Source organism: Oncorhynchus gorbuscha, linkage group LG17 (assembly GCF_021184085.1).
Source record: "Oncorhynchus gorbuscha isolate QuinsamMale2020 ecotype Even-year linkage group LG17, OgorEven_v1.0, whole genome shotgun sequence".
Classification (NCBI taxonomy): domain Eukaryota; kingdom Metazoa; phylum Chordata; class Actinopteri; order Salmoniformes; family Salmonidae; genus Oncorhynchus; species Oncorhynchus gorbuscha.
Genome location: NC_060189.1, coordinates 50,872,340 through 50,899,045, shown reverse-complemented (window position 1 = coordinate 50,899,045; position 26,706 = coordinate 50,872,340). Strand labels below are relative to the sequence as shown.

The window sequence follows — 26,706 nt, the reverse complement described above, 5'->3', positions numbered from 1 at the left end:
TCGAGGATCTCTATGGGGCGCAATCGGGCGATTTAGGCTTGTACACAATCACCCAACCTTAACACACACACACGCACACTCTCTCTCTCTCTCTGGTTACGGTAGGCTAATGTATGTCAATGGTTTTAGGAACAGCAGTAACATCAGGCAGGATTTAGACTACCAACTGCCTCGCCAGTTGAAGCTCAATCTTGGGTGCAATGATCACGTTCCCGCACTGACTGACTGTGTGGTGGCTCATTGATTTAACGTTACGTTAGGCTACATGATACACCAGTAAAGTAATCAAATATATAGCTGTCGGCTATATTAGCCACGACTTACCATTCTTTGTGCAGCTTCAAATGTCGAACAAAGTTGGAAATTGTTGCGCCTCCGTCTGTCATTTTCTTCCCGCATGTTTTGCAAGTTGCAATCAGTTTTTTGTTGATACAGCGTCGTCTTGATATCCGAAAATAATAATTTGGGGTATCATCTTTCCAAGGGCTCCATCTGAATTCACCCACCGACGTTCCTCTGCACTGCCACCCACAACTTTTTCCTCAGCTGGCACAATTTTATTGGCTGCTGTCCGATTCAAACTGCAATCCGTTAAATGAAGAGCTGATGCACTGCGCACTTTTTAAAATAGCATCATTCTTTATATTTGGGCTTGGAGGGTGTCAAGTCAGATCGAGTGATACGGCTCAAGTCACGAGTCATTGGTGTTAAAGTCAAAGTCGAGTTGCAAGTCATCATATTTGAGACTCGAGTCTGACTCGTGTCCAAGTCATGTGACTCGTGTCCAAGTCATGTGACTCGTGTCCAAGTCATGTGACTCGTGTCCAAGTCATGTGACTCGTGTCCAAGTCATGTGACTCGTGTCCAAGTCATGTGACTCGTGTCCAAGTCATGTGACTCGTGTCCAAGTCATGTGACTCGTGTCCAAGTCATGTGACTCGTGTCATGTGACTCGTCATGTGACTCGTGTCCAAGTCATGTGACTCGTGTCCAAGTCATGTGACTCGTGTCCAAGTCATGTGACTCGTGTCCAAGTCATGTGACTCGTGTCCAAGTCATGTGACTCGTGTCCAAGTCATGTGACTCGTGTCCACACCTCTGATACTTTTTATGAAGCAGCAATGGGTCCCCTGGTCAAAAATATTGCACTATAAAGGATAGGGTGCCATTTCACACTCACCCTGCTCCTCTCTCTAATGATCCCAACCCACAGATCTCCCACTGTGAAACCAAACCACAGAGAGATGTGCTTAATGCAAACTATCAATAAAAAGTGTGAAGCAAATAGACAACTACAGTATTTGTTTGTCTGTTTCCTGCAGGATTTGAGCCTCTGGCAGAATCCAACCAGAATCAAATTTAAGTGACATAATTTTATTGAAGTTGTGGGTAGACTTTAATACTTTGTAGAGGTAGGAGTTCAAATACGATAGCCCATGGTGGGTCACATGCAGGGTCACATGCAAAGTTAAGGATTACACATACAACGTCCACCATGACAATATTACAGATAAATTACAGGTTCATGTGAAATATTAGGGATATTACAATGCCATGCATATACGCATTCTCTGTCCGGGGTGACGTCTACCCTAGGTACAGATCTAGGATCAGTTTCCTCTTCCCCAATCCTCACCATAACCATTTGTGGGGGAAATGTTAAACTGATCCAAGATTAGGGTCTATGGGCAATATCACCCTAAACCTACATTTGCAGCCAAACGTCCCAAATTGCCACCACCCAACCCCTTTCCCCTCAAACACTCCATTCCATTGGCTGTCCGTTAGCCGTATTGCCCAATGGAAAAGGCCCCTGAGTCGTTTGACTGCTTCTCTACTCCAATAAACTCCCTACTCCGATAGAGCCCATTGCTGGATAAGGAGTTCTCGATCTGCGTGTCTGATACCTAATGGAGAGAGAGAGAGAGAGAGAGAGAGAGAGAGAGAGAGAGAGAGAGAGAGAGAGAGAGAGAGAGAGAGAGAGAGAGAGAGAGAGATTACTTTATTGAATTGTATAAACTTGAAGAACATCAGGAGCACATTTTCACTTAGTCTCCAGTTGCCATCGATGCATGATTTAAGTGGAAGTTAGGATTTGCTTCTTAGTTTAAACTATTCCTCTGGGCCATATGTATCAACTTCTCAGAGAAGGCTTACTGATTTAATATCAGTTTTGCCTTTTAGATTACAATGAATAAGGTCATGGGACAGGGGTGAGCTGATCCTAGACCAGCACTCCTACTCTGAGATGCGGCCCCAGGCTTGCAAAGGCTGACACTGGTTATTAAGATACATATCTATATCACAGTAAGCAGGGTTGGGTGTCTTGCCTCAAACTTTACCTCCTCAAACTTCTTGGCCTTGTATTGCTCTGCTCCCTTCAGGAAGTTCAAGAGTATGATGTCACAAAGCACGGTGCCCTGCGACCAATCCAAGGCAGAGGGGGGAAAAAAAACAAGGTTTTAAAATAGAATAGAAAGGAATTGAAGAAATGAGGAGACGAGAGGAGAGGAGAAAGGAGAAGAGAGTAGAAAATAAGAATCACTTTATTTTCCTGGAAATAACTTCAGTTGGCGAGACAGGAACACACACGGCACAGAGACATTTTCAAACTAGCCTATGGAGACTGTGGATAATATTATTACAAAGTGAAGAGACTGAAGGTGGAACAGACACATTTTAATGTAAAACTAGCCTAGAGACGGTGTGGATACATTACATTTACATTTAAGTCATTTAGCAGACGCTCTTATCCAGAGCGACTTATAGAAAGTAGAAACTGAATAGAAGGGCTCACCACTCCAACTGACGTAAAGGCAGCTACCATGTTGATCAGAGTCGGGATCATGTTAAACTTCCCTGCCTGTGACAAAAACGTTAAGTACTTTACAGAAGTAAACACACACACATACAACCAACCACACCCACACACAACCCCCCCATCTAACAACACATATATGTAGAACAGTCATGGACCCACATAGGCAATTAGACTCATGCAAACCACAGACATGTTCTCACACACACACACACACACACACACACACACACACACACACACACACACACACACACACACACACACACACACACACACACACACACACACACACACACACACACACACACACACACACACACACACACACACACACACACACACACACACACACACACACACACACACACACACACACACACACACACAAATTGAAATCACTCACATTTCCATTGACAAGCACATCAAACCTGATGGCATAGGCCTTCAGCAGAGTACGGTAATCTGTCCCATTGTCCATCTTGTAGTACTTAGCATACCTATCAGCACAACATAGACAGAGTGTAAGGACATGGGTTGACAGTTAATCCTACCCCGAGTCCTGATTTACAAACAGAGCATGTATTTAGTGAGTCCACCAGGTCAGAGGCAGTAGGGATGACCAGGGATGTTGTATTGTTCTGAATTAGACAATTTTCCTGTCCTGCTAAGCATTCCAAATGCAACGTGTAATTTTGGTTGTCAGGAAAAATGTATGGAGTAAGAAGTACATCATTTTCTTTCGATTTTGGAAAATGGCGCCGAAGAGGATGGCTGACGTTTTACATGCCCGTAATCAATTGTGCTATTTTGTTCATTTTTTTGCATTGTTGGTAACTTATTTTGTGCATAATGTTGGTGCTACTGTCTCTTGTGACCGAAAATAACTTCTGGACATCAGAACTGGAATTACTCAACACAGACTGGAAGAAGCTTTTTCCTCTAACGAGTCCAACAAGAAAGATATACTGCTCTCCCGGGAAGAAGCCCAGGTCCACGTCATTGGCTTGAAGAAAAGACGTAGGAAAAGAGGACGCAGATCAGGCTGCCTTTTGAGAATCCGTAGGCGAGCGACAACTCCCATTAACATCAATTCTACTTACATTACATTACATTTAAGTCATTTAGCAGACGCTCTTATCCAGAGCGACTTACAAATTGGTGCATTCACCTTATGACATCCAGTGGGACAGTCACTTAACAATAGTGCATCTAAAACTTACTTGCTAACATGCATTCATTGGAAAATAAAATGGATGACCTACGATTACAATTATCCTACCAACGGGATATTAAGACTTGTAATATCCTATGTTTCACCGAGTCATGGCTGAACGACGACACAGACAATATAGATCTGGAGGGATTTTCAATGCACCGGCAGATCAGAGAAGCTACATCTGGTAAGACAAGGGGTGGGGGTGTGTGTCTTTGTCAATAACAGCTGGTGCTGATATGAAAGAAGTCTTGAGGTATTGCTCGCCTGAGGTACCTTATGATAAGCTGTAGACCACACTATCTACCACGAGAGTTCTCATCTATATTATTTATAGCTGTCTATTTACCACCACAGACCGATGCTGGCACTAAGATCGCACTCAATCAACTCTATAAGGCCATAAGCAAACAAGAAAATACTCTCCCAGAAGCGGTGCCAAACTTAAATCAGTTTTACCAAATTCTTACCAATATGTCACATGTGCAACCACAGGGGGAAAAAACTATAGACCACCTTTACTCCACACACATAGATGCATTCAAAGCTCTCCCCCACCCTCCATTTAGCAAATCCAACCATAATTACACCCTCCTGATTCCTGCTTACAAGCTAATACTAAAACAGGAAGTACCAGTGACTCGCTCAATACAAAAGTGGTCAGATGGTGCGGATGCTACGCTACAGGACTGTTTTGCTAGCACAGACTGGAATATGTTCTGGGATTCATCGAATGGTATTGAGGAGTATACCACCTCAGTCATTGGCTTCATCAATAAGTGCATTCCCACAGTGACCGTACGTACCTATCCCAACCAGAAGCCATGGAAAACAGGCAACATCCGCATCTAGCTAAAGGCTAGAGCTGCCACTTTCAAGGAGCAGGATACAAATCCGGATAGCTATATGAAATCCTGCTATGCCCTCAGACGAACCATCAAACAAGCAAAGTGTCAATAAATTATTAAGATTGAATCCTACTACACAGGCAGGGCTTGAAAACTATTACGGACTACAAAGGGAAACCCAGATGCGAGATTCCCAGTGACGCGAGCCTACCAGACGAGGTAAATACCATTCATGCTCGCTTCGAGGTAAGCAACACTGAAGCATGCACGAGAGCACCAGCTGTTCTGGATGACCGTGTGATAACGCTCTCGGTAGCCGATGTGAGCAAGACCTTTAAACAAGTCAACATTCACAAAGCCGCAGGGCCAGATGGATTACCAGGACATGTACTCAAAGCATGTGCGGACCAACTGGCAAGTGTCTTCACTGACATTTTCAACCTCTCCCTGACTGAGTTAAAGCAGACCACTATAGTCCCTGTGTCCAAGGAAGCGAAAGTAACCTGCCTAAATGATTACCACACTGTAGCACTCACGCCGGTAGCCATGAGGTGCTTTGAAAGGCTGGTCATGGCTCACATCAACAGCATCCTCCTGGATACCCTAGACCCACTCCAGTTTGCATACCGCCCCAACAGATCCACAGATGATGCAATCTCAATCGCACTCCACACTGCCCTTTCCCACCTGGACAAAAAGAGCACCTACAGTTGAAGTCGGAAGTTTACATACACCTTAGCCAAATAAATTTAAACTCAGTTTTTCACAATTCCTGACATTTAATCATGACATAAAATTCCCTGTCTTAGATCAGTTAGGATCACCACTTTATTTTAAGAATGTGAAATGCCAGAATAGTAGTAGAGAGGATGATTTATTTCAGCTTTTATTTCTTTCATCACATTCCCAGTGGGTCAGAAGTTTACATACACTCAATACAAAATTGGTAGCATTGCCTTTAAATTGTTCAACTTGGGCCAAACATTTCAGGTAGCCTTTAACAAGCATCCCACAATAAGTTGGGTGAATTTTGGCCCATTCCTCCTGACAGAGCTGGTGTAACTGAGTCAGGTTTGTAGGCCTCCTTGCTCGTGCACGCTTTTTCAGTTCTGCCCACAAATGTTCTATAGGATTGAGGTCAGGGCTTTGTGATGGCCGCTCCAATACCTTTTGTGACTTTTGAGGAAAAAAAGGACAACACTTTGGAAGTATGCTTAGGGTCATTGTCCATTTGGAAGACCCATTTGTGACCAAGCTTTAACTTCCTGACTGATGTCTTGAGGTGTCGCTTCAATATATCCACATAATTTTCCAGCCTCATGATGCCATCTATTTTGTGAAGTGCACCAGTCCCTCCTGCAGCAAAGCACCCCCACAACATGATGCTGCCACCCCCCGTGCTTCATGGTTGGGATGGTGTTCTTCGGCTTGCAAGCCTCCCCCTTTTTCCTCCAAACATAACGATGGTCATTATGGCCAAACAGTTCTATTTTTGTTTCATCAGACCAGACTCCATTTCTCCAAAAAAGTACGATTTGTCTTTATATGCAGTTGCAAACCGTGGTCAGGCTTTTTTATGGCGGTTTTGGAGCAGTGGCTTCTTCCTTGCTGAGCAGCCTTTCAGGTTATGTCAATATAGGACTCCGTTTTACTGTGGATATAGATACTTTTGTGCCTGTTTCCTCCAGCATCTTCACAAGGTCCTTTGCTGTTGTTCTGGGATTTATTTGCACTTTTCGCACCAAAGTACGTTCATCTCTAGGAGACAGAACGCGTCTTCTTCCTGAGCATTATGACGGCTGCGTGGTCCCATTGTCACATCCTGACCTTAGTTCCTTTTTTATGTCTCAATTTTGGTTTGGTCAGGGCGTGAGTTGGGGTGGGCATTCTATGTTTTGTTCTGTGTGGTGTATATCTATGTGTTTGGCCTGGTATGGTTCCCAATCAGAGGCAGCTGTCAATCGTTGTCTCTGATTGAGAACCATACTTAGGTAGCCTGTTCCCACCTGTGTTTGTGGGTAGTTGTTTTCTGTCTTTGTATTCTGTACCAGACAGAACTGTTTCGGTCTCGTTCATTCTCTTTTGTTGTTTTTGTCATTCAGTGTTCAGTTAATTTCATTCAATTTACGATGAACACTTACCATGCTGCGTGTTGGTCCGATGATTCCTATTCCTCATCATCAGACGAAGAGTCGTTACACCCATGGTGTTTATACTTGCATATTATTGTTTGTACAGATGAACGTGGTACCTTCAAGCGTTTGGAAATTGCTCCCAAGGATGAACCAGACTTGAACCAGACAATTCTTTTTCTGAGGTCTTGGCTGATTTATTTTGATTTTTCCATGATGTCAAGCAAAGAGGCACTGAGTTTGAAGGGAGAACTTGAAATACATCCAAAGGTACACCTCCAATTGACTCAAATGATGTCAATTAGCCTATCAGAAGCTTCTAAAGCCATGACATAATTTTCTGGAATTTTCCAAGCTGTTTAAAGGCCCAGTCAACTTAGTGTATGTAAACTTCTGATCCACTGGAATTGGGGTCTGACCCATGACTGCACCACCCTCTGGAGAGGTTGAGGGCGGTGCAGTTGCCGTACCAGGTGGTAATACAGCCCAACAGGATGCTCTCAATTGTGCATCTGTAAAAGTTTGCGAGGGTTTTAGGTGACAAGCCAAATTTCTTCAGCCTCTTCTTCACCACTCTGTCTGTGTGGGTGAACCATTTCAGTTTGTCCGTGATGTGTATGCATAACTTTAAACTTTCCACTACTGTCCCGTCGATGTGGATAGGGGGTTGCTCCCTCTGCTGTTTCCTGAAGTACCACGATCCTCTCCTTTGTTATATTGACGTTGAGTGAGAGGTTGTTTTCCTCACAACACACTCCGCGTGCAATTACCTCCTCCCTGATTCCTGAACCAAATCTTGCGTGTCATTCATTTGTTGTCGCCACTAGGTGGTGATATCTTTGTATCATTTGAAGGTCACACATCAGGAGCAAAGTCATTTTTTATCATTTGACTTTGCCTGTGACTGAGAACCATTAGCACATGCACGTCTGATTAGGCTTACCTGTACCACAGCCTCTGGCATAGAAAGATATGGAGCATGGTTTTGTGTTCCTGGTTGCACCTTTACAATGCAGAAAACCAATGTCTCTAAACCCAAACCTTTCAAAAAAATCCTTCCAGCACATTTTTGCGGGGTGCTCATTAAGGGGTATCAGAGAAATGTATCATCACGAATAAGGAACTATGAAAATAGTTCAAATAAACCCGATTTAATCTATAAATATGTTTGTCACAGAAGTAGATGACTTGCAGTTTGGATCAGATAAGACAGAGTTAATTTACACTAAATCAATTAATAGGGACATTTTAGGTGTCAGACCTAATTTGTCTTCCATCAAGTTGTGCCACGGTAAAATCACTGATCTAGCTTAAAGCCATTTACTACCCATAGGCAACCCAATTTGAAGAAGAAGACGATGCTCTGATCATTGACTGATCGCTTCCAACCCATAGGAATCCCCACCCATTTGACTACTTTAAAATGGTGTAAGCCCTCAATGGCAATGTCCATGCAAAAGCTGGTTATGTACATCAAGATATCTCTCTCTATGTATCTCTACGGGGCTCACTCTCCAAAGGCCAGGGGTTAGAGGTCAGAGGTCATGGCTACCTGAAGTTGTACCCGGGGGAGACGCTGTTCTTCTCCGACATGGCGTCCAGCCGCGTGAAGGAGTAGGAAGGGTTACACTCATCCTCTGACTGGTCCAGGTCACACATCCAGCCAATCTTTATACCTATCACGCCTCCCTGTAGGAAGGGGTTGACATGCATTTAGAAAATCTCTCTCATTTGTTACTTCATGAGAGTGGGAAAAAGACAGCATTTGAATGTAGCCTAAAGGGGAAGGAGTGAATACAGCCGACGGGTAGGGAAAAGAGAGAAAGAGAGCATAATATGTGAGTATATAAAATGACTAGTATGGATGGAAATAACTGGATAGAAATCACAGGAGGCTGCTAATAATGGCCAGAACGGAGCAACTGAAATGGCATCAAACACCTGGAAACCAGGTGTTTGATGTATTTGTTACCACTCCACTGATTCCACTCCAGTCACGAATAAAAACCTGTTCGCCCCAATTAAGGTGCCGCCGATGTTCAGTCGCCTTCCTTCATTACACATTTTGTTACATTACAGCCTTATTCTAAAATGGATCAAATATTTTTCCCCCCCTCTTCAATCTACACACAATAACCATAATGACAAAGCAAAAAAACATTATTTTTTTTAAATGTTGCAAATGTATATATATATTTTTTAAACAGAAGTACCTTATTTACATAAGTATTCAGACTCTTTGCTATGAAACTCGAAATTGAGCTCAGGTGCATCATGTTTCCATCGGTTATCCTTGAGATGTTTATACTACTCGATTGGAAGTCCACCTGTGGTAAATTCAATTGATTGGACATGATTTGGAAAGGCACACACCTGTCTATATGAGGTCCCACAGTTGACAGTGCATGTCAGAGCAAAAACCAAGCAAAGAGGTCGAAGGGATTGTCCGTAGAGCTCCGAGGGTACCAAAGAGTAGCAAGACGTTTCTGCAGCATTGAAGGTCCCCAAGAACACAGTGGCCTCCATCATTCTTAAAAGGAAATCATTTGCAACCACCAAGACTCTTCCTATAGCTGGACACCCGGGCCAAACTGCGCAATTAGGGGAGAGGGCCTTGGTCAGGGAGGTGATCAAGAACCCGATGGTCACTCTGACAGAGCTCCAGAGTTCCTCTGTGGAGATGGAAGAAACTTCCATAAGGACAACCATCTCTGCAGCACTCCACCAATCAGGCCTTTATGGTAGAGTGGCCAGACGGAAGCCTCTCCTCAGTAAAAGGCACATGACAGCCCATTTGGAGTTTGCCAAAAGGCACCTAAAAAGACAAGCTTCTCTGGTCTGATGAAACCAAGATTGAACTCTTTGGCCTGGCACCATCCCTACGGTAAAACATGGTGGTGGCAGCATCATGCTGTGGGGATGTTTTTCAGCGGCAGGCACTGGGAGATGAACTGAGCAAACTACAGAGATCCTTGAAGAAAACCTGCTCCAGACTGCTCAGGAGCTCTGCTAAGGACTGGACAATGACCCTATGCAAACAGCCAAGACAACTTAGAAGTGGCTTCGGGGCAAGTCCCTAAATGTCCTTGAGGTGCCCAGCCAGAGCCCGAACTTGAACCCTATCAAACATCTCTGGAGTGACCTGAAAATAGCTGTGCAGCAACGCTCCCCATCCAACCTGACAGAGCTTGAGAGGATCTGCAGAGAAGAATGGGAGAAACTCCCCAAATACAGGTGTGCCAAGCTTGTGGCGTAATACCCAAGAAGACTTGAGACTGTAATCGCTGCCAAAGGTGCTTCAACAAAGTACTGAGTAAAAGGTCTGAATACTTATGTAAATTTGATATTTCAGTTTTTTATATTAAAAAAAAATTGACAAAAAAATCCAAAAGCCTGTTTTTGCTTTGTGTAGATTGATGAGGGAAAATAACAATTTAATTCATTTCAAAATAAGGCTGTAACATAACAAAATGTGGAAAAAGTGAAGGGGTCTGAATACTTTCTGAATGCATTGTATGTCAAGTGAATATACTAGTATGGATATATAACTGGGAGTGAACCACCATACCTTCTGTGCCAGCGTGGTGAAGTTCTGGTGTGCATAGCGGATGACGTCCCCCACCCTGAAGATGGGACAGTAGGTGTTGTTCTCATGATCAAAGTTACACGCCTTGATGTACTGAGGGGTGATGGTGGGCAGGAAGTTACCCCTGAGATGCGCGCGCACACACACACACACACACACACACACACACACACACACACACACACACACACACACACACACACACACACACACACACACACACACACACACACACACACACACACACACACACACACACACACACACACACACACACATATATAAACACAGGAGAGACAGGGGACCAGTTAGAGTTGTAACATGATTATCTTTGTCATCATCATCATTATCATAATCATCATCATCATCCTCACTTGGTGAAGTTGAAGAGGGGGAAACGGATGCTGTTCTTGATGAAGATGGTAAAGTTCTCCACCTCCATCATAGGATGCCTGAGGGAAGGTCAGAAAGAAAACCGTGTTCATTCATCTGAACGAGAGATCTCGGTTTATTGTACCGAGATTATTGTACAGTGTTTTTATATACTTTTGTTTGATTTTGGATCCTGCGGCTCTGTTGGGGCTTAGTTGCTCTGAGCGCTGCTGTCTGTCCCGGGATCCCTCAGGATTCCGCAGAGGGGAAGAGACATGGAAGCCGAGCTAGACCAGCTGGCTCGGCGGTCTCAAATTGAGGTCGCTATTGAACGTTTCCAGTGCTGCAAGAGCTGTGTTTACCTTTGCTTTGTTCCAGGACAACGTGGACCACGCTGACTGTCAATGCAGCAACTGCTTGCTTGCGGAGGACTATAGGAGCGAAGTGGCTACTCTTAGCAAGCAAGTAGCAAACCTACACAAGCTACTGGGGAATCCACTCCCATGTACTTTTTCATTTTTCTTCCACCCCAGTAGCCGGACGCCGCTCTGTTCTGGTGGAATGGAACACTTGTCACTTTAATAATGTTTACATATCGGGCATAACTCATCTCGTGTGTACATTTGGAGTCTGAAGTTTACATACACTTAGGTTGGAGTCATTAAAACTCATTTTTCAACCACTCCACAAAAACTATAGTTTTGGCAAGTCGGTTAGGACATCTACTTTGTGCGTGACACAAGTAATTTTTCCAACAATTGTTTACAGACAGAATATTTCACTTATAATTCACTGTATCACAATTCCAGTGGGTCAGAAGTTTACATACACTAAGTTGACTGTGCCTTTAAATAGCTTGGAAAATTCCAGAAAATGATGTCATGGCTTTAGAAGCTTCTGATAGGCTAATTGACATAATTTTAGTCAATTGGAGGTGTAATCTGGCTCATCCTTGGGAGCAATTTCCAAACGCCTGAAGGTACCACGTTCATCTGTACAAACAATAGTACGCAGGTGTAAACACCATGGGACCACGCAGCCGTCATACCTCTCAGGAATGAGACTTGTTCTGTCTCCTAGAAATTAATGTACTTTGGTGCGGAACTTTGGTGCGGATCTATATCCACAGTAAAACAAGTCCTATATCGACATAACCTGAAAGGCCACTCAGCAAGTAAGAAACCAATGCTCCAAAACCACCATAAAAAAGCCAGACTGCGGTTTGCAACTGCACATGGAGACAAAGATCATACTTTTTTGGAGAAATGTCCTCTGGTCTGATGAAACAAAAATGGAACTGTTTGGTCATAATGACCATTGTTATGTTTGGAGGAAAAAGGGGCAAGCTTGCAAGCCGAAGAACACCAACTCAACCATGAAGCACGGGGGTGGCAGCATCATGTTGTGGGGGTGCTTTGCTGCAGGAGGGACTGGTGCACTTCACAAAATAGATGGCATCATGAGGATGGAAAATTATGTGGATATATTGAAGCAACATCTCAAGACATCAGTCAGGAAGTTAAAGCTTGGTCGCAAATGGGTCTTCCAAATGGACAATGACCCCCCAAGCATACTTCCATGCAAAATGGCTTAAGGACAACAATATCAAGGTATTGGAGTGGCCCTCACAAAGCCCTGACCTCAAGCTTATAGAAAATGTGTGGGCAGAACTGAAAAAGCGTGTGTGAGCAAGGAGGCCTACAAACTGACTCAGTTACACCAGCTCTGTCAGAAGGAAGGTTGTGGAAGGCTACCCAAAACGTTTGACCCAAGTTAAACAATTTAAAGGCAATGCTACCAAATACTGATTGAGTGTATGTAAACTTCTAACCCACTGGGAATGTGATGAAAGAAATAGCTGAATTAAATCATATTCTCTACTATTATTCTGACATTTCACATTCTTAAAATAAAGTGGTGATCCTAACTGACGTAAGACAGGGAATTTTTACTAGGATTAAATATCAGGAATTGTAAAAAAAAACTGAGTTTAAATGTATTTGGCTAAGGCGTCTGTAAACTTCAGACTTCAACTGTATATACAGTTTTCTGTACTGTTCTACTGTATCTCATTCACTTAATAATGTTTACATATCTTGTATTACTCATCTCATATGTATATATTGTTTTCTAGACTATTCTACTGTTTCTTAGTACGTTCTGCTCTGACATCGCTCGTCCATATGTATATAGTCTTAATTCATTCCTACTTAGATTTGTGTGTATTGGGTATATGTTGTGTAATTTGTTAGATGTTACTTGTAAGATATTACTGCACTGTCGTAGCTAAAAGCACAAGCGTTTCGCTTCAACCGCAATAACATCTGCTTATCACATGTATGTGACCAATAAATGTGATTTGGAATTGTCGCCGCCGTGTTGGCTCTCCACAGCTGACTGGCCGGTGCTCAGCAGGGTTCCATCCCCGATGGTGTCTCCCCCTTCCCTGGAGAACAGAGCTGTTCTCGACCCAACCAACCAGCCATGTAGATATGTCACCCGACGGGGAATTCGAAGACAGCGTCCTCTGGCAACAGGGGTCTTCTTGGAGATGTTGAGCCCGGACCTGACACAGACCAGAAACAGCTTTGCCGCCCTGGATCCAGAGGTTCCAGCACCTTCTTCCTTGGGGGCTTCCCATTCAAGATCGGATCCGGAGGTACCTGGGTCTTCATCCTCTGTTCTGTCTCCCTCTCCGGTGGCTTCTACCTCAAGTTCAGATTCTTGAAGCTCCCACCCTCATCAGACTGTGAGACTGCGTGAGAGACATCGCCAGCTGTCATCATAAGCAACTTTATGAAACATCTTGGTTCCCAAGGCAAAAACCCTGTGCTACCCAGGAGCATGAGGACAGGACATAACAAGGCTGATTCCGACTGTTCTACAACAGATGCCGGGATGCTGACACTGTCGTAGTCCATGTGGGGTCAAACAACATCAGGAGGGCTAGCTCGGAACATCTGAAAATGGATTTTAAGAACTGATTTTAGCATTAAAAAACTCAAAAGGGCCAATCGTTTCAGGACCAGTGCCATCGTTGTGTGTGAAAGATGCAGCTCACCCTGTACTATCAAATCTACTTCTGATAAGCTTCCGATTAAAGCATTAAAAACAATCAAGCAACCCAGAAAAGTTATCAAATTAGCCCATAGTAACATATGCAGCCTGAGAAACAAGGTCCATGAAGTCAATAACTTGCTTGCAACAGATGACATTCATATGTCATTCATGGACCTCTCTTTCGTATCGTCCTAGATCCCAAAAGACTGGAAAGCTGCCGCGGTCATCCCTCTCTTCAAAGGGGGTGACACTCTAGACCCAAACTGTTATAGATCTATAACCATCCTGCCCTGCATCTCTAGTCTTCGAAAGCCAAGTTAATAAACAGATCACTGACCATTTCAAATCCCTTCTCCGCTGTGCAATCTGGTTTTCGAGCTGGTCACGGGTGCACCTCAGCCACGCTCAAGGTCCTAAACGATATCATAACCGGCATCGATAAAAGACAGTACTGTGCATCTGTGTTCATCGACCTGGCCAAGGCCTTAGACTCTGTCAATCACCGCATTCTTATCGGCAGCCTTGGTTTCTCAAATGACTGCCTCGCCTGGATCACAACTACTTCTTAGATAGAGTTCAGTGTGTCAAATAGGAGGGCCTGTTGTCCAGACCTCTGGCAGTCTCTATGGGGGTGCCACAGGGTTAAATTCTTGGGCCAACTCTTTTCTCTGTATATATCAATGATGTCGCTCCTGCTGCGGGTGACTCCCTGATCCACCTCTATGCAGACGACACCATTCTGTATACATCTGGCCCTTCTTTGGACACTGTGTTAACTAACCTCCAAACGAGCTTCAATGCCATACAACACTCCTTCCGTGGCCTCCAACTACTCTTAAACGCTAATAAAACCAAATGCGTGCTTTTCAACCGTTCGCTGCCTGCACCCGCCCGACTAGCATCACTACTCTAGACGGTTCTGACTTAGAATATGTGGACAACTACAATTACCTAGGTGTCTGGCTAGACTGTAAATTCTCCTTCCAGACTCATATTAAAAATCTCCAATCCAAAATTAAATCTAGAATCGGCTTCCTATTTCGCAACAAAGCCTCCTTCACTCACGCCGCCAAACATACCCTCATAAAACTGACCATCCTACCGATCCTCGACTTCAGCGAAGTCGTTTACAAAAAAGCTTCCAATACTCTACTCAGCAAACTGGATGCAGTCTATCACAGTGCCATCCGTTTTGTCACCAAAGCCCCTTATACCACCCACCACTGTGACCTGTATGCTCTAGTCGGCTGGCCCTCGCTACATATTTGTCGCCAGGTCCTCTATAAGTCTATGCTAGGTAAAGCTCCGCCTTATCTCAGCTCACTGGTCACGATAACAACACCCACCCGTAGCATGCGCTCCAGCAGGTATATCTCACTGGTCATCCCCAAAGCCAACACCTCCTTTGTTCGCCTTTCCTTCCAGTTCTCTGCTGCCAATGACTGGAACGAATTGCAAAATTCGCTGAAGCTGGATACTTATATTTCCCTCACTAACTTTAAACATCAGCTATCTGAGCAGCTAACCGATCGCTGCAGCTGTACATAGCCCATCTGTAAATAACCCACCCAATCTACCTACCTCATCCCCATATTATTTTTATTTACTTTTCTGCTCTTTTGCACACCAGTATTTGTACTTGCACATCACCATCTGCTCATCTATCACTCCAGTGTTAATTTGCTAAATTGTAATTACTTCGCTTCTATGGACTATTTATTGCCTTACCTCCTCACGCCATTTGCACACACTGTATATAGACTTTATTTTTTTTCTATTGTGTTAGTGACTGTATGCTTGTTTATTCCATGTGAAACTCTGTGTTGTTGTTTGTGTCACACTGCTTTGCTTTATCTTGGCCAGGTCGCAGTTGTAAATGAGAACTTGTTCTCAATTAGCTTACCTGGTTAAATAAAGGTGAAATAAAAATAATTAAAAAATATATATTCTGACTATCTCTGAAACTCACTTAGATAATACCTTTGATGATACAGTGGTAGCAATACATGGTTATAATGTTTTCCGAAAAGACAGAAATGCCAATGGGGGCGGTGTTGTAGTCTATATAAAGAACCACATTCCTGTAAAGCTTAGATCTAATGTTAAATATTGTTGAAGTAATATGGCTACAGGTTCACCTGCCTCACCTAAAGCCCATTCTTGTGGGATGCTGCTATAGACCACCAAGTGCTAACAGTCAGTATCTGGATAATATGTGTGAAATGATTGATAATGTATGTGACATCAACAGAGAAGTATATTTTCTGGGTGATTTAAATATTGACTAGCTCTCATCAAGCTGCCCACTCAAGAAAAAACGTCAAACTGTAACCAGTGCCTGCAACATGATTCAGGTTGTCAGTCAACCTACCATGGTATTTACAAACAGGACAGTAAATGAACTCATTAACAATTGATCACATCTTTACTAATGCTGCAGAAATGTGCTTTAAAGCAGTATCCAAATCCATATAGTGATCACAATATAAAAGCCATATCTAGGAAAACCAAAGTTCCAAAAGCTGGGCCTAATATAGTGTATAAGAGGTCATACAACATGTTTTGTAGTGATTCATCTGTTGATGATGCAAATGATATTTGCTGGTCTGTGGTGTGTATTGAGGAGCAACCAGACGCTGCACTTGACACATTTATGAAATAACTTATTCTAGTTACTAATAAGCACGCACCCATTAAGAAAATGATTGTAAAAACTGTTAAATCCCCTTGGATTGATGAGGAATAAAAAAAAATGTGTGGTTGAGAGGGAGGAGGCAAAAAGGTATGGCAAATAAGTCTGGCAGCCCAACTGATTGAGAAACGTACTGCAAAATGAAGAAATAATGTGACTAAGCTAAATAAATCAAAACTATACTATGAAACAAAGGTATATTATGTAAAGAATGATGGAGCACCTTAAATGACATTTTGGGGGGAAAAGCCAACTCGGCTCCATCATTCATTGAATTATGCCAGCAACAAATGCTGACACTACACATCCAAGTATATATGACCAAATTATGAAATACAAGAATTGTACTTTTGAATTCCGTAAGGTCAGTGTGGAAGACGTGAAAAAATGTTTGTTGTCTATCAACAATGACAAGCTACTGGGGTCTGTCAATCTGAATGGAAAATTATTGAGGATAATAGTGGACGATATTGCCACTCCTATTTGTCACATATTCATATGCCTACTAGAAAGCGCGTGCCCTCAGGCCTGGAGGGAAGCTAAAGTCATTCCCTACCCAAGAATAGTAAAGCCCCCCTTACTGGCTCAAATAGCCAACCAATCAGCCTGTTACTAACCCTTAGTAAACTTCTGGAAAAAATTGTGTTTGACCAGATTCATTGCTATTTCACAGTAATCAAATTGACAACAGACTTTCAGCATGCATTAAGGGAAGGACACTCAACAAGCACGGCACTTACACAAATGACTGATGATTGGTTGAGAGAAATTGATAATAAAATGATAGTGGAGGCTGTCTTGTTAGACTTCAGTGCAGCTTTTGACATTATCAATCATAGTCTGCGTCTGGAAAAATGTATGTGTTATTGCTTTACACCCACTGCTATAATGTGGATAAAGAGTTACTTGTCTAACAGAACACAGAGGGTGTTCTTTAATGGAAGCCTCTCAAACATAATCCAGGTAGAATCAGGAATTCCCCATGGTAGCTGATTAGGCCCCTTGCTTTTTTCAATCAATACAAACGACATGCCACTGGCTTTGAGTAAGGTCAGTGTGTTTATGTATGCAGATGACTCAACACAATACACGTCAGCTACTACAGTGACTGAAATTACTGTATAACGTAACAAAGAGCTGCAGTTAGTTTTGGAATGGGTAGCAAGGAATAAGTTACTCCTAAATATTTCCGACTGTGAAGTAACACAAACATAGGCACAGACACATGCACACACACACATGATAACATATGCACTATGCACACACATACACATGGATTTTGTGTTGTAGATATGTGGTAGTGGAAAATGGGCCTGAGGGCACACACTTAGTGTTGTAATTTTTAAAAAATTGTATATAACTGCCTTTATTTTTCCAGACCCCAGGAAGAGTAGCTGCTGCCTTGGCAAATACAAATACACACGCACGCACACGGTTACCCACGTCTTGATGTAGTCGATCTCCGCGGGGCACCAGCCTCTGATCTCACAGGTGTTGAGGGTGTCGTTGAAATGTACACACCTGCCCGTTGGAAGACCTGAGGAAGATAGGTAGGGAAAAGAGAGCGAGAGGTAGGGGAGAGAGAGACAGAAAGAAAGAAAGACAGGAAGAAAGGATATATGACACAGAAAGGGGGAGGACGGATAGGGACAATAAATTACAAAGACCAAACCATTATTCTGGAAGCAACTGTTTTGCAAATTCTGTAACATCTTCTATCCTCTGAAGGAAAGACAATAAGAAAAGGAAGTGAATTGATCCAGAAAAAGTGGAGAACCTCACCATTTCCTCCAGGCTTGTTGAGGAACCTAGTGCAGTTGTTGTCGTGCGTACACTTGTATTTCATCTCACTCTGTGCATCACACATAATACAGGTTAGAGTAAAATACAGAGACAGAGAGAGACAGACAGACACAAAGAGACAGACAGAGAGAGAAAGAGACAGACAGACAGACAGACTGACAGACAGACAGACAGACAGACAGACAGACAGACAGACAGACAGACAGACAGACAGACAGACAGACAGACAGACAGACAGACAGACAGACAGACAGACAGACAGACAGACAGACAGACAGACAGACAGACAGACAGACAGACAGACAGACAGACAGACAGACAGACAGACAGACAGACAGACCGAGACAGAGAGAACATATGGGGGGAGACAACAGAGGGCCAATGGTAGAGTAAGTATGAGTGGTCTCACTTCGGGACAGTATCCCTGCACCTGGTTCTCTGTGGTGATGAATTTAGTGATGATGCAGAACACAGAGGCCCCCTGTCAGACACACACACACACACACACACACACACACACACACACACACACACACACACACACACACACACACACACACACACACACACACACACACACACACACACACACACACACACACACACACACACACACACACACACACACACACACACAGCATCAAAAACACTCCCATTTCCATTGACCAGCACATCAGACCTGATGTTATAATCCACACATACCTCAGTATCAATACGTGCTTGGGTACCTAGTTTAGTTTGGGTACCTAGTTTATCGATTAATCGGACGATTAATTAGGGCCAATTTCAAGTTTTCATTACAATCGGGAATCAGTATTTTTGGAAGTCGATTTAAAAATATATATTTTTTTACACCTTTATTTAACTAGGCAAGTCAGTTATTAAGAACACATTCTTATTTTCAATGACAGCCTAGGAACAGTGGGTTAACTGCCTTGTTCAGGGGCAGAAAGACAGATTTTTACCTTGTCAGCTCTGGGATTCAATCTTGCAACTGTTAACTAGTCCAACGCTCTAACCACCTGCCTCTCATTGCACTCCATGAGGAGCCTGCCTGTTACGCGAATGCAGTAGAAACCAAGGTAAGTTGCTTGCTAGCATTAAACCTATCTTATCTTAAGCATTACACTAAACTTATCTTAAAAAACAATCAATCAATCAATCATAATCACTAGTTAACTACACATGGTTGATGATATTACTAGTTTATCTAGCGTGTCCTGCTTTGCATATAATCGATGCAAAGCTGGGGGATGATTTAACAAAAGCGCATTTTCGGAAAAAGCACAACGACTGTACCTAACCATAAACATCAATGCCTTTCGTAAAATCAATACACAGAAGTATATATTTTTAAACCTGCATATTTAGCTAAAAGAAATCCAGGTTAGCAGGCAATATTAACCAGGTGAAATTGTGTCACTTCTCTTGCATTCATTGCACGCAGAGTCAGGGTATATGCAACAGTTTGGGCAGCATGGCTCATTGCGAACTAATTTGCCAGAATTGTACGTAATTATGACATAACATTGAAGGTTGTACAAAGTAACAAGAATATTTAGATTTAGGGATGCCACCCGTTAGATAAAATACCAAACGGTACCGTATTTCAATTAAATAATGACCAAAGGCTCGTATTTCTGTGTGTTATGTTATAATTAAGTCTATGATTTGATATTTGATAGAGCAGTCTGACTGAGCGATGGTAGGCAGCAGCAGGCTCGTAAGCATTCATTCAAACAGCGAGCTAATAGCGTTTGAAACGTCACTCGCTCTGAGACTTGGAGTAGTTATTCCCCTTGCTCTGCAAGGGCCGCGGCTTTTGTGGAGCGATGGGTAATGCTGCTTCGAGGGTGGCTGTTGTGGATGTGTTCCTGGTTCGAGCCCAGGTAGGGGCGAGGAGAGGGATGGAAGCTATACTGTTACGCTGGCAATACTAAAGTGCCTATAAGAACATCCAGTAGTCAAAGGTATATGAAATACAAATGGTATAGAGAGAGAAATAGTCCTATAAATACTATATTAACTACAACCTAAAACCTCTTACCTTGGAATATTGAAGTCTCATGTCAAAAGGAACCACCAACTTTCATATGTTCTCATGTTCTGAGCAAGGGACTCAAACGTTAGCTTTTTTATATGGCACATATTGCACTTTTACTTCTCCAACACTTTGTTTTTGCATTATTTAAACCAAATTGAACATGTTTCATTATTTATTTGAGGCTAAATGTTTTTTATTGATGTATTATATTATGTTAAAATAAGTGTTCATTCAGTATTGTTGTAATTGTCATTATTACAAATACATTTCTTTTGACATCGGCCGATTAATCGGTACCTGCCTTTTGGGTCCTCCAATAATTGGTATCGGTATCGGAGTTGAAAAATCATAATCGGTCGACCTCTAGTACAGATGTTTGCGTGTGTTTGTGTGTTACCTGAGAGGGGGTGACGTACTCAGCTACGTCCATGACTCGGTTGTTGTACAGTCCAAAGCCTTTGACTTTGGTCATGACAGACGACTCTATAGCCGTGTCTCTGATCTGGTACGCCTTCTCATGCACAAACACCCACCTGAGAGAGGTGCAGGAGAGGAGAGAGAAGAAGAGAGAGGGGGGGTGGAGAGAGAGGGGTTGAGATAACATAATGGGAAAATCATTCAATCACAGTTTCCCTTCTCTTTCTGTCACGTATAGAGCAATAATGAATGATCTATGAGACTTTATAGACTTGCCCTTTGTTGGGCTGAAAGAGATTCTAATGAACAAACAATAGATTCAGCTCCATAAGCACAAGACGTTGAAAAGACGTTGAAAATACATAAAGCACAGCCTTTATAATGAGAAATGTGTGTCTGACTGGAAGTGTGCGGAGACTTTTTCCCGTTTCTCCAAAGGAAAGACGTTGAAAAGACGTCTTTCAACCAATTCCTCTCACTGGGAGATCCAGAATGTGAGTGATGGAGCGATAGTACTGACCCGATGAAGTAGGTGATGATGAGGAGCTGTACGACTCGGTTGATGATCCCGATGGTCCAGCTCTTCACCACCACCGACTTGGTGGTCTCATAGGTGAAGAAGTCCGTGATACACGTCCACATCCTGGCATTGAGGCAACCCGCGACCCCCAATAAATTCAACGTGTCACAGCCAACAATCCACAGAATGCCTCTTCGGAGAGTGTGTACAGTGTGTGTGACATAGATAACCCCCCAAAACAAAAGACAAATCTCAAGATGTGTTGGTTTCCCTACATACTAAAACACTGCTATTTGTTCCAAAAAAGCAACCTGATCCTATTCTTCGCTCCTTTCAAAAAGGTCCAAATAACGGACCTCAATGTCGCTGCTGAAGTAGTGAAATGGTAAACATCCTTACACTCTCCCTCCCCCTTTCTCCATCTCTCTCTACCCCCCTCTCTCCATCACTCTCTTTACCACCCTCTCTCCATCTCTCTCTTTTCCCCCTCTCTCCATCTCTCTCTTTACCCCCTCTCTCCATCTCTCTCTTTTCCCCCTCTCTCCATCTCTCTCGTTACCTCCCTCCCTCCCCTTTCTCTTTCTGTCTCTGCTTCCCCCCTCCACTTACCAGATTGACTCTCAACCCCTTTATCTTTCCTTCTTCTCTTCTGCTTCCCCTAATGCTCGCGCAGACACACACACACACACACACACACACACACACACACACACACACACACACACACACACACACACACACACACACACACACACACACACACACACACACACACACACACACACACACACACACACACACACACACACACACACACACACACACACACACACACTAAAAGATGAGGAAAAGACTTGAGAGTTAAGGAGGAGGAGATTCATTTCCTGAGTGGTGCCAGTCAGTCTGTCAGCATTCTCAGTAAAATGACCAAAACTGGAGTTCGAAGTAAAAGACAATCCCCATTACAGTTAATGACAGACACAACGCACGCACACACTGACATTTAATGAGCAGTAACCTTGATGGTTCATTTCCTCATCTGTTGTCTTAGGTCCTTAACCTGAGGTCTAGAAGTCCATGACCATAGCGATTTGCATGCTACTGTATGTATGTTATAGATACATTTTCATATATATATATCGATTTCACCCGATGTTGTTTCAACCGTGTCTTTATCCCAAATGGCACCCTATCCCTATATAACGCCCTACATTTGACCAGGGTCCATAGGTCAAAAGTAGTGCACTATGAAGGGAATAGGGCGTCATTTGGGATGCAGGCCCTTGTCTCTGACCATGCTCATTGAAAGATGAACATATCACCTAATGTACGGCTCCACCACTCTTCAGCCTTATTTTTGTTATCTCCAGCACAATACCCGTGTCTACATATGTGAAAACGGTCTATTTCTACATTTTGTTTAAAAAAGAGACTGGGATTCAAAGTTTTAACATTTGAAAAACGGTGACTTTCAAACACTAGGACATTCACGGTGGCGTGGGGAACAAGAAAATACCCTCCCTCTAGCTAGAAACACGTTGCAGGTTTTGAAAATCACTGTTTTCCTTTTAATCCTACCCTGTGATGTCACAGACATGCATTTTCCCGAGCCTTTCTTCCTATTTTTTATAACCATGCTCTGTTTTCACATATGGTTTGGTGCCGGAGATAATGAATAAGGTTGAAAAGTAGCCCTTTAATAATGAATAATAATTGATTGTATTTATATAGGGCTCTTCCATAGACTGAAAGATACTAGACTAGAGATTAAGGCAGTATCTCTGGATGTTCGATGTAGATATATGTATGTATACAGTATAATAACAATACATTTTAATTGTACAGCGCCTTTTCATTCCAGAGTTGTTTTGTTCTATGTTGCTCTGTCTGTATGCTACGTCTTGCTTGTCCTATGTTGCTCTGTCTGTATGCTACGTCTTGCTTGTCCTATGTTGCTCTGTCTGTATGCTACGTCTTGCTTGTCCTATGTTGCTCTGTCTGTATGCTATGTCTTGCTTGTCCTATGTTGCTCTGCGTGTGCTCACTGCTCAATGATTGTCTATAGTGTAATTGTTTTTAATAACCGTCTTGCTTGTCCTATGTTGCTCTGTCTGTATGCTACGTCTTGCTTGTCCTATGTTGCTCTGTCTGTATGCTACGTCTTGCTTGTCCTATGTTGCTCTGTCTGTATGCTATGTCTTGCTTGTCCTATGTTGCTCTGCGTGTGCTCACTGCTCAATGATTGTCTATAGTGTAATTGTTTTTAATAACCTGCCCAGGGACTGCGGTTGAAAATTAGCCGGCTGGCTAAAACCGACACTTTTACTGAAACGTTGATTAATGTGCACTGTCCCTGTAAAAATAAAATGAACTCAAAGGTCTACACTACTGTTCAAAAGTTTGGGGTCACTTAGAAATGTCCTTGTTTTTGAAAGAAAAGCAAAAAATGTTGTCCAGTAAACTAACATGAAATGGATCAGAAATACAGTGTAGACACTGATTTTTTTATGGAATATCTACGTAGGATTACAGAGGCTCATTATCAGCAACCATCACTCCTGTGTTCCAATGGCGCGTTGTACAAGTTAATCCAAGTTTATCCTTTTAAAAGGCTATTTGATCATTAGAAAACCATTTTGCAATTATGTTAGCACAGCTGAAAACTGTTGTCCTAATTAAAGAAGCAATAAAACGGGCCTTCTTTAGACTAGTTGAGTATCTGGAGCATCAGCATTTGTGGGTTCGATTACAGGCTCAAAATGTCCAGAAACAAAGACTTTATTCTGAAACTCGTCAGTCTATTCTTGTTCTGAGAAATGAAGGCTATTCCATGCGAGAAATTGCTAAGAAACTGAAGATCTCATACAACACCGTGTCATACTCCCTTCATAGAACAGCGCAAACTGACTCTAACCAGAATAGAAAGAGGAGTGGGAGGCCCCGGTGCACAACTAAGCAAGAGGACAAGTACATTAGAGTGTTTAGTTTGAGAAACAGACATCTCACAAGTCCTCAACTGGCAGCTTCCTTAAATAGTACCCGCAAAACACCAGTCTCAACGTCAACAATTAAGAGACGACTCCGGGATGCTGGCCTTCTAGGCAGAGCTGCAAAGAGAAAGCCATATCTCTGTCCAGTGGCTGTTCTTTTTCCCATCTTAATTTTTTTAATTTATTGGCCAGTCTGAGATATGTCTTTTTTCTTTTCTTTCTAGAAGGCCAGCATCCGGGAGTCACCGCTTCATTGTTCCAAATTTCTTCCATTTGAGAATGATGGAGGCCACTGTGTTCTTGGGGACCTTCAATGCTGCAGACATTTTTTGGTACCCTTCCCCAGATCTGTGCATCGATACAATCCTGTCTCAGAGCTCTACAGACAATTCCTTCGACCTCATGGCTTGGTTTTTGCTCTGACATGCACTGTCAACTGCGGGACCTTATATAGACAGGTGTGGGCCTTTCCAAATCATGTCCAATCAATTGAATTTACCACATGTAGACTCCAATCAAGTTGTAGAAACATCTCAAGGATGATTAATGGAACCAGGATACACCTGAGCTCAATTTTGAGTCTCAAAGCAAAGGGTCTGAATACTTATGTAAATAAGCTATTTATGCTTTTTATTTTGCAAAGATTTTTAAAAATATATATTTTTTAAACTGTTTTCACTTTGTCATTATGGGGTATTGTGTGGAGATTGATGAGGATTCTTTTTTATTTCCTCATTTTTTAATAAGGTTATAACATAACAAAAAGTGGAAAAAGTCAAGGGACCTGAATACTTTAAGAATGCACTGTATTTCTGTATTTTGAAAGTTATATATATATATATATCTTGAACACTTGATTGCTGACATGCAACACATTTTGGCACTATATCAACAATTGACTAATGACAAAAATACCAAAATATCGTCTTCCTTTACATTTCCTCGGGTTGAAAGCATTGGGCCAGTAACTGAAAGGTCACTGGTTCAAATCCCAGCACTGACTACATAGGTGAACAATCTGCCGATGTGCCTCTGAGCAAGGCACTTATCCATAATTGCTCCTGTAAGTCGCATTTTATAAGAGCATCTGCTAAATGACTCAAATGTTAAGACATTGAATGGGCGTTAAATCGGTCAGAGACAGTGTCAGGGGGGCGGCGACAGTGTCAGGGGGGCGGCGACAGTGTCAGGGGGGCGGCGACAGTGTCCTAGTCCAAATTACAAGCACTGTACGATGGATCGCAAGTTTTTAAGGTCATGACCCTGTTAAGTATTCAGTACACCATAGCAGCCGTCTCTCTCTTAGCCCAGAGGGTTAAGTCCCAAATTACACCCTATAGGCCCTGGTCAAAAGTAGTGTAGTATATAGGGAATAGGGCACCAGTTGGGATGCGCCCAGAGAGTTATATTGGTCATAATGATGATTGTGGCGCCGTTAGAGAATACAGATACTGGGAAGTTCCTTCCAACCTGTTATTAGATTTCCTAAGAAATGGGAGAACGAGAGAGAGGGGGAGAAAAAGAAACAAGCGAGAGAAAGAGAAGAGATAGCTGGGGGAGAGAGCGAGAGAAAGAGATGAAGAGAGAGAAAGGAAATGGACTTCAGTAGATGATAAATACAACTCATCCACACCTTAAATTAGATTACCTAGTAAGTGGTCTGAGAGGAAGGAGAGAGCTAGAGGGCAGACAGAAGACGGAGGAGAAGGGGATGGAGAACAGACAATGATAAGGGGAGAGAGAAACAGCAAAAAGGAACAAAGGGCATGATGGAAAGGGCGGCAGGTAGCCGAGCGGTTAGAATGTTGGACCAGTAACTGAATGTTTGGTTTGAATACCCGAGCTGACAAAGGTGAAAAATCTGTTGATGTGGAAGGTCGACCCTGTAAAACAACACATTTCACTGCACCTCTCCGGTGTATGTGACAAAACATATCTACTGTATAAATATATATCAACCTAGGGCTAATATATAGAGAGAAGAGAGTAAGTGTCGTAGATAAACAATATAACTGTCATATACAGACGATGGTGTGGTTGGAGAGAGGGGTGTGCAGAGAAACAGAGAGAGGGAGAACAAAAGGGAGTGTGAGAGAGAGAAAGAACAAGGAAATAGATTTCGAGGTTGGCTGAGAAGGAGAGGGGAGAGAGAATTGATAGTATGGCTGGAAAGAGAGCGAGGGAGCTGGAGGAGATTGTGTTCATTTC

The 26,706-nt window shown here is 42.8% G+C and overlaps 1 protein-coding gene across 1 annotated transcript; it reads right to left on the bottom strand.

Moving 5' to 3' along the window:
• Positions 1-1,412: 1,412 nt before the first annotated feature.
• LOC124002186 (P2X purinoceptor 3-like) lies at positions 1,413-21,883 on the bottom strand. The gene is made up of 12 exons (XM_046309523.1): positions 21,509-21,883; positions 20,969-21,104; positions 18,937-19,008; positions 18,507-18,576; positions 18,168-18,261; positions 10,975-11,052; positions 10,583-10,724; positions 8,567-8,703; positions 3,225-3,318; positions 2,798-2,863; positions 2,343-2,420; positions 1,413-1,907 (listed from the first exon to the last, which is right to left on the bottom strand). The coding sequence occupies exons 1-12, from the start codon at positions 21,628-21,630 to the stop codon at positions 1,785-1,787; spliced, it is 1,212 nt and encodes a 403-aa protein (XP_046165479.1). The 5' UTR covers positions 21,631-21,883; the 3' UTR covers positions 1,413-1,784.
• Positions 21,884-26,706: the final 4,823 nt, after the last annotated feature.

Bases quoted from the DNA above. Each gene is read 5' to 3' on its own strand.
- LOC124002186 (XM_046309523.1), bottom strand. From the start codon at position 21,630: ATGTGGACGTGTATCACGGACTTCTTCACCTATGAGACCACCAAGTCG. The intron at 19,009-20,968 runs GTAACACACAAA...TGTGTCTGACAG, and splicing joins AGTACGTCACCCCCTCTCAG to GGGGCCTCTGTGTTCTGCAT. The intron at 2,421-2,797 runs GTGAGCCCTTCT...GATTGGTCGCAG, and splicing joins CCTTTACGTCAGTTGGAGTG to GGCACCGTGCTTTGTGACAT.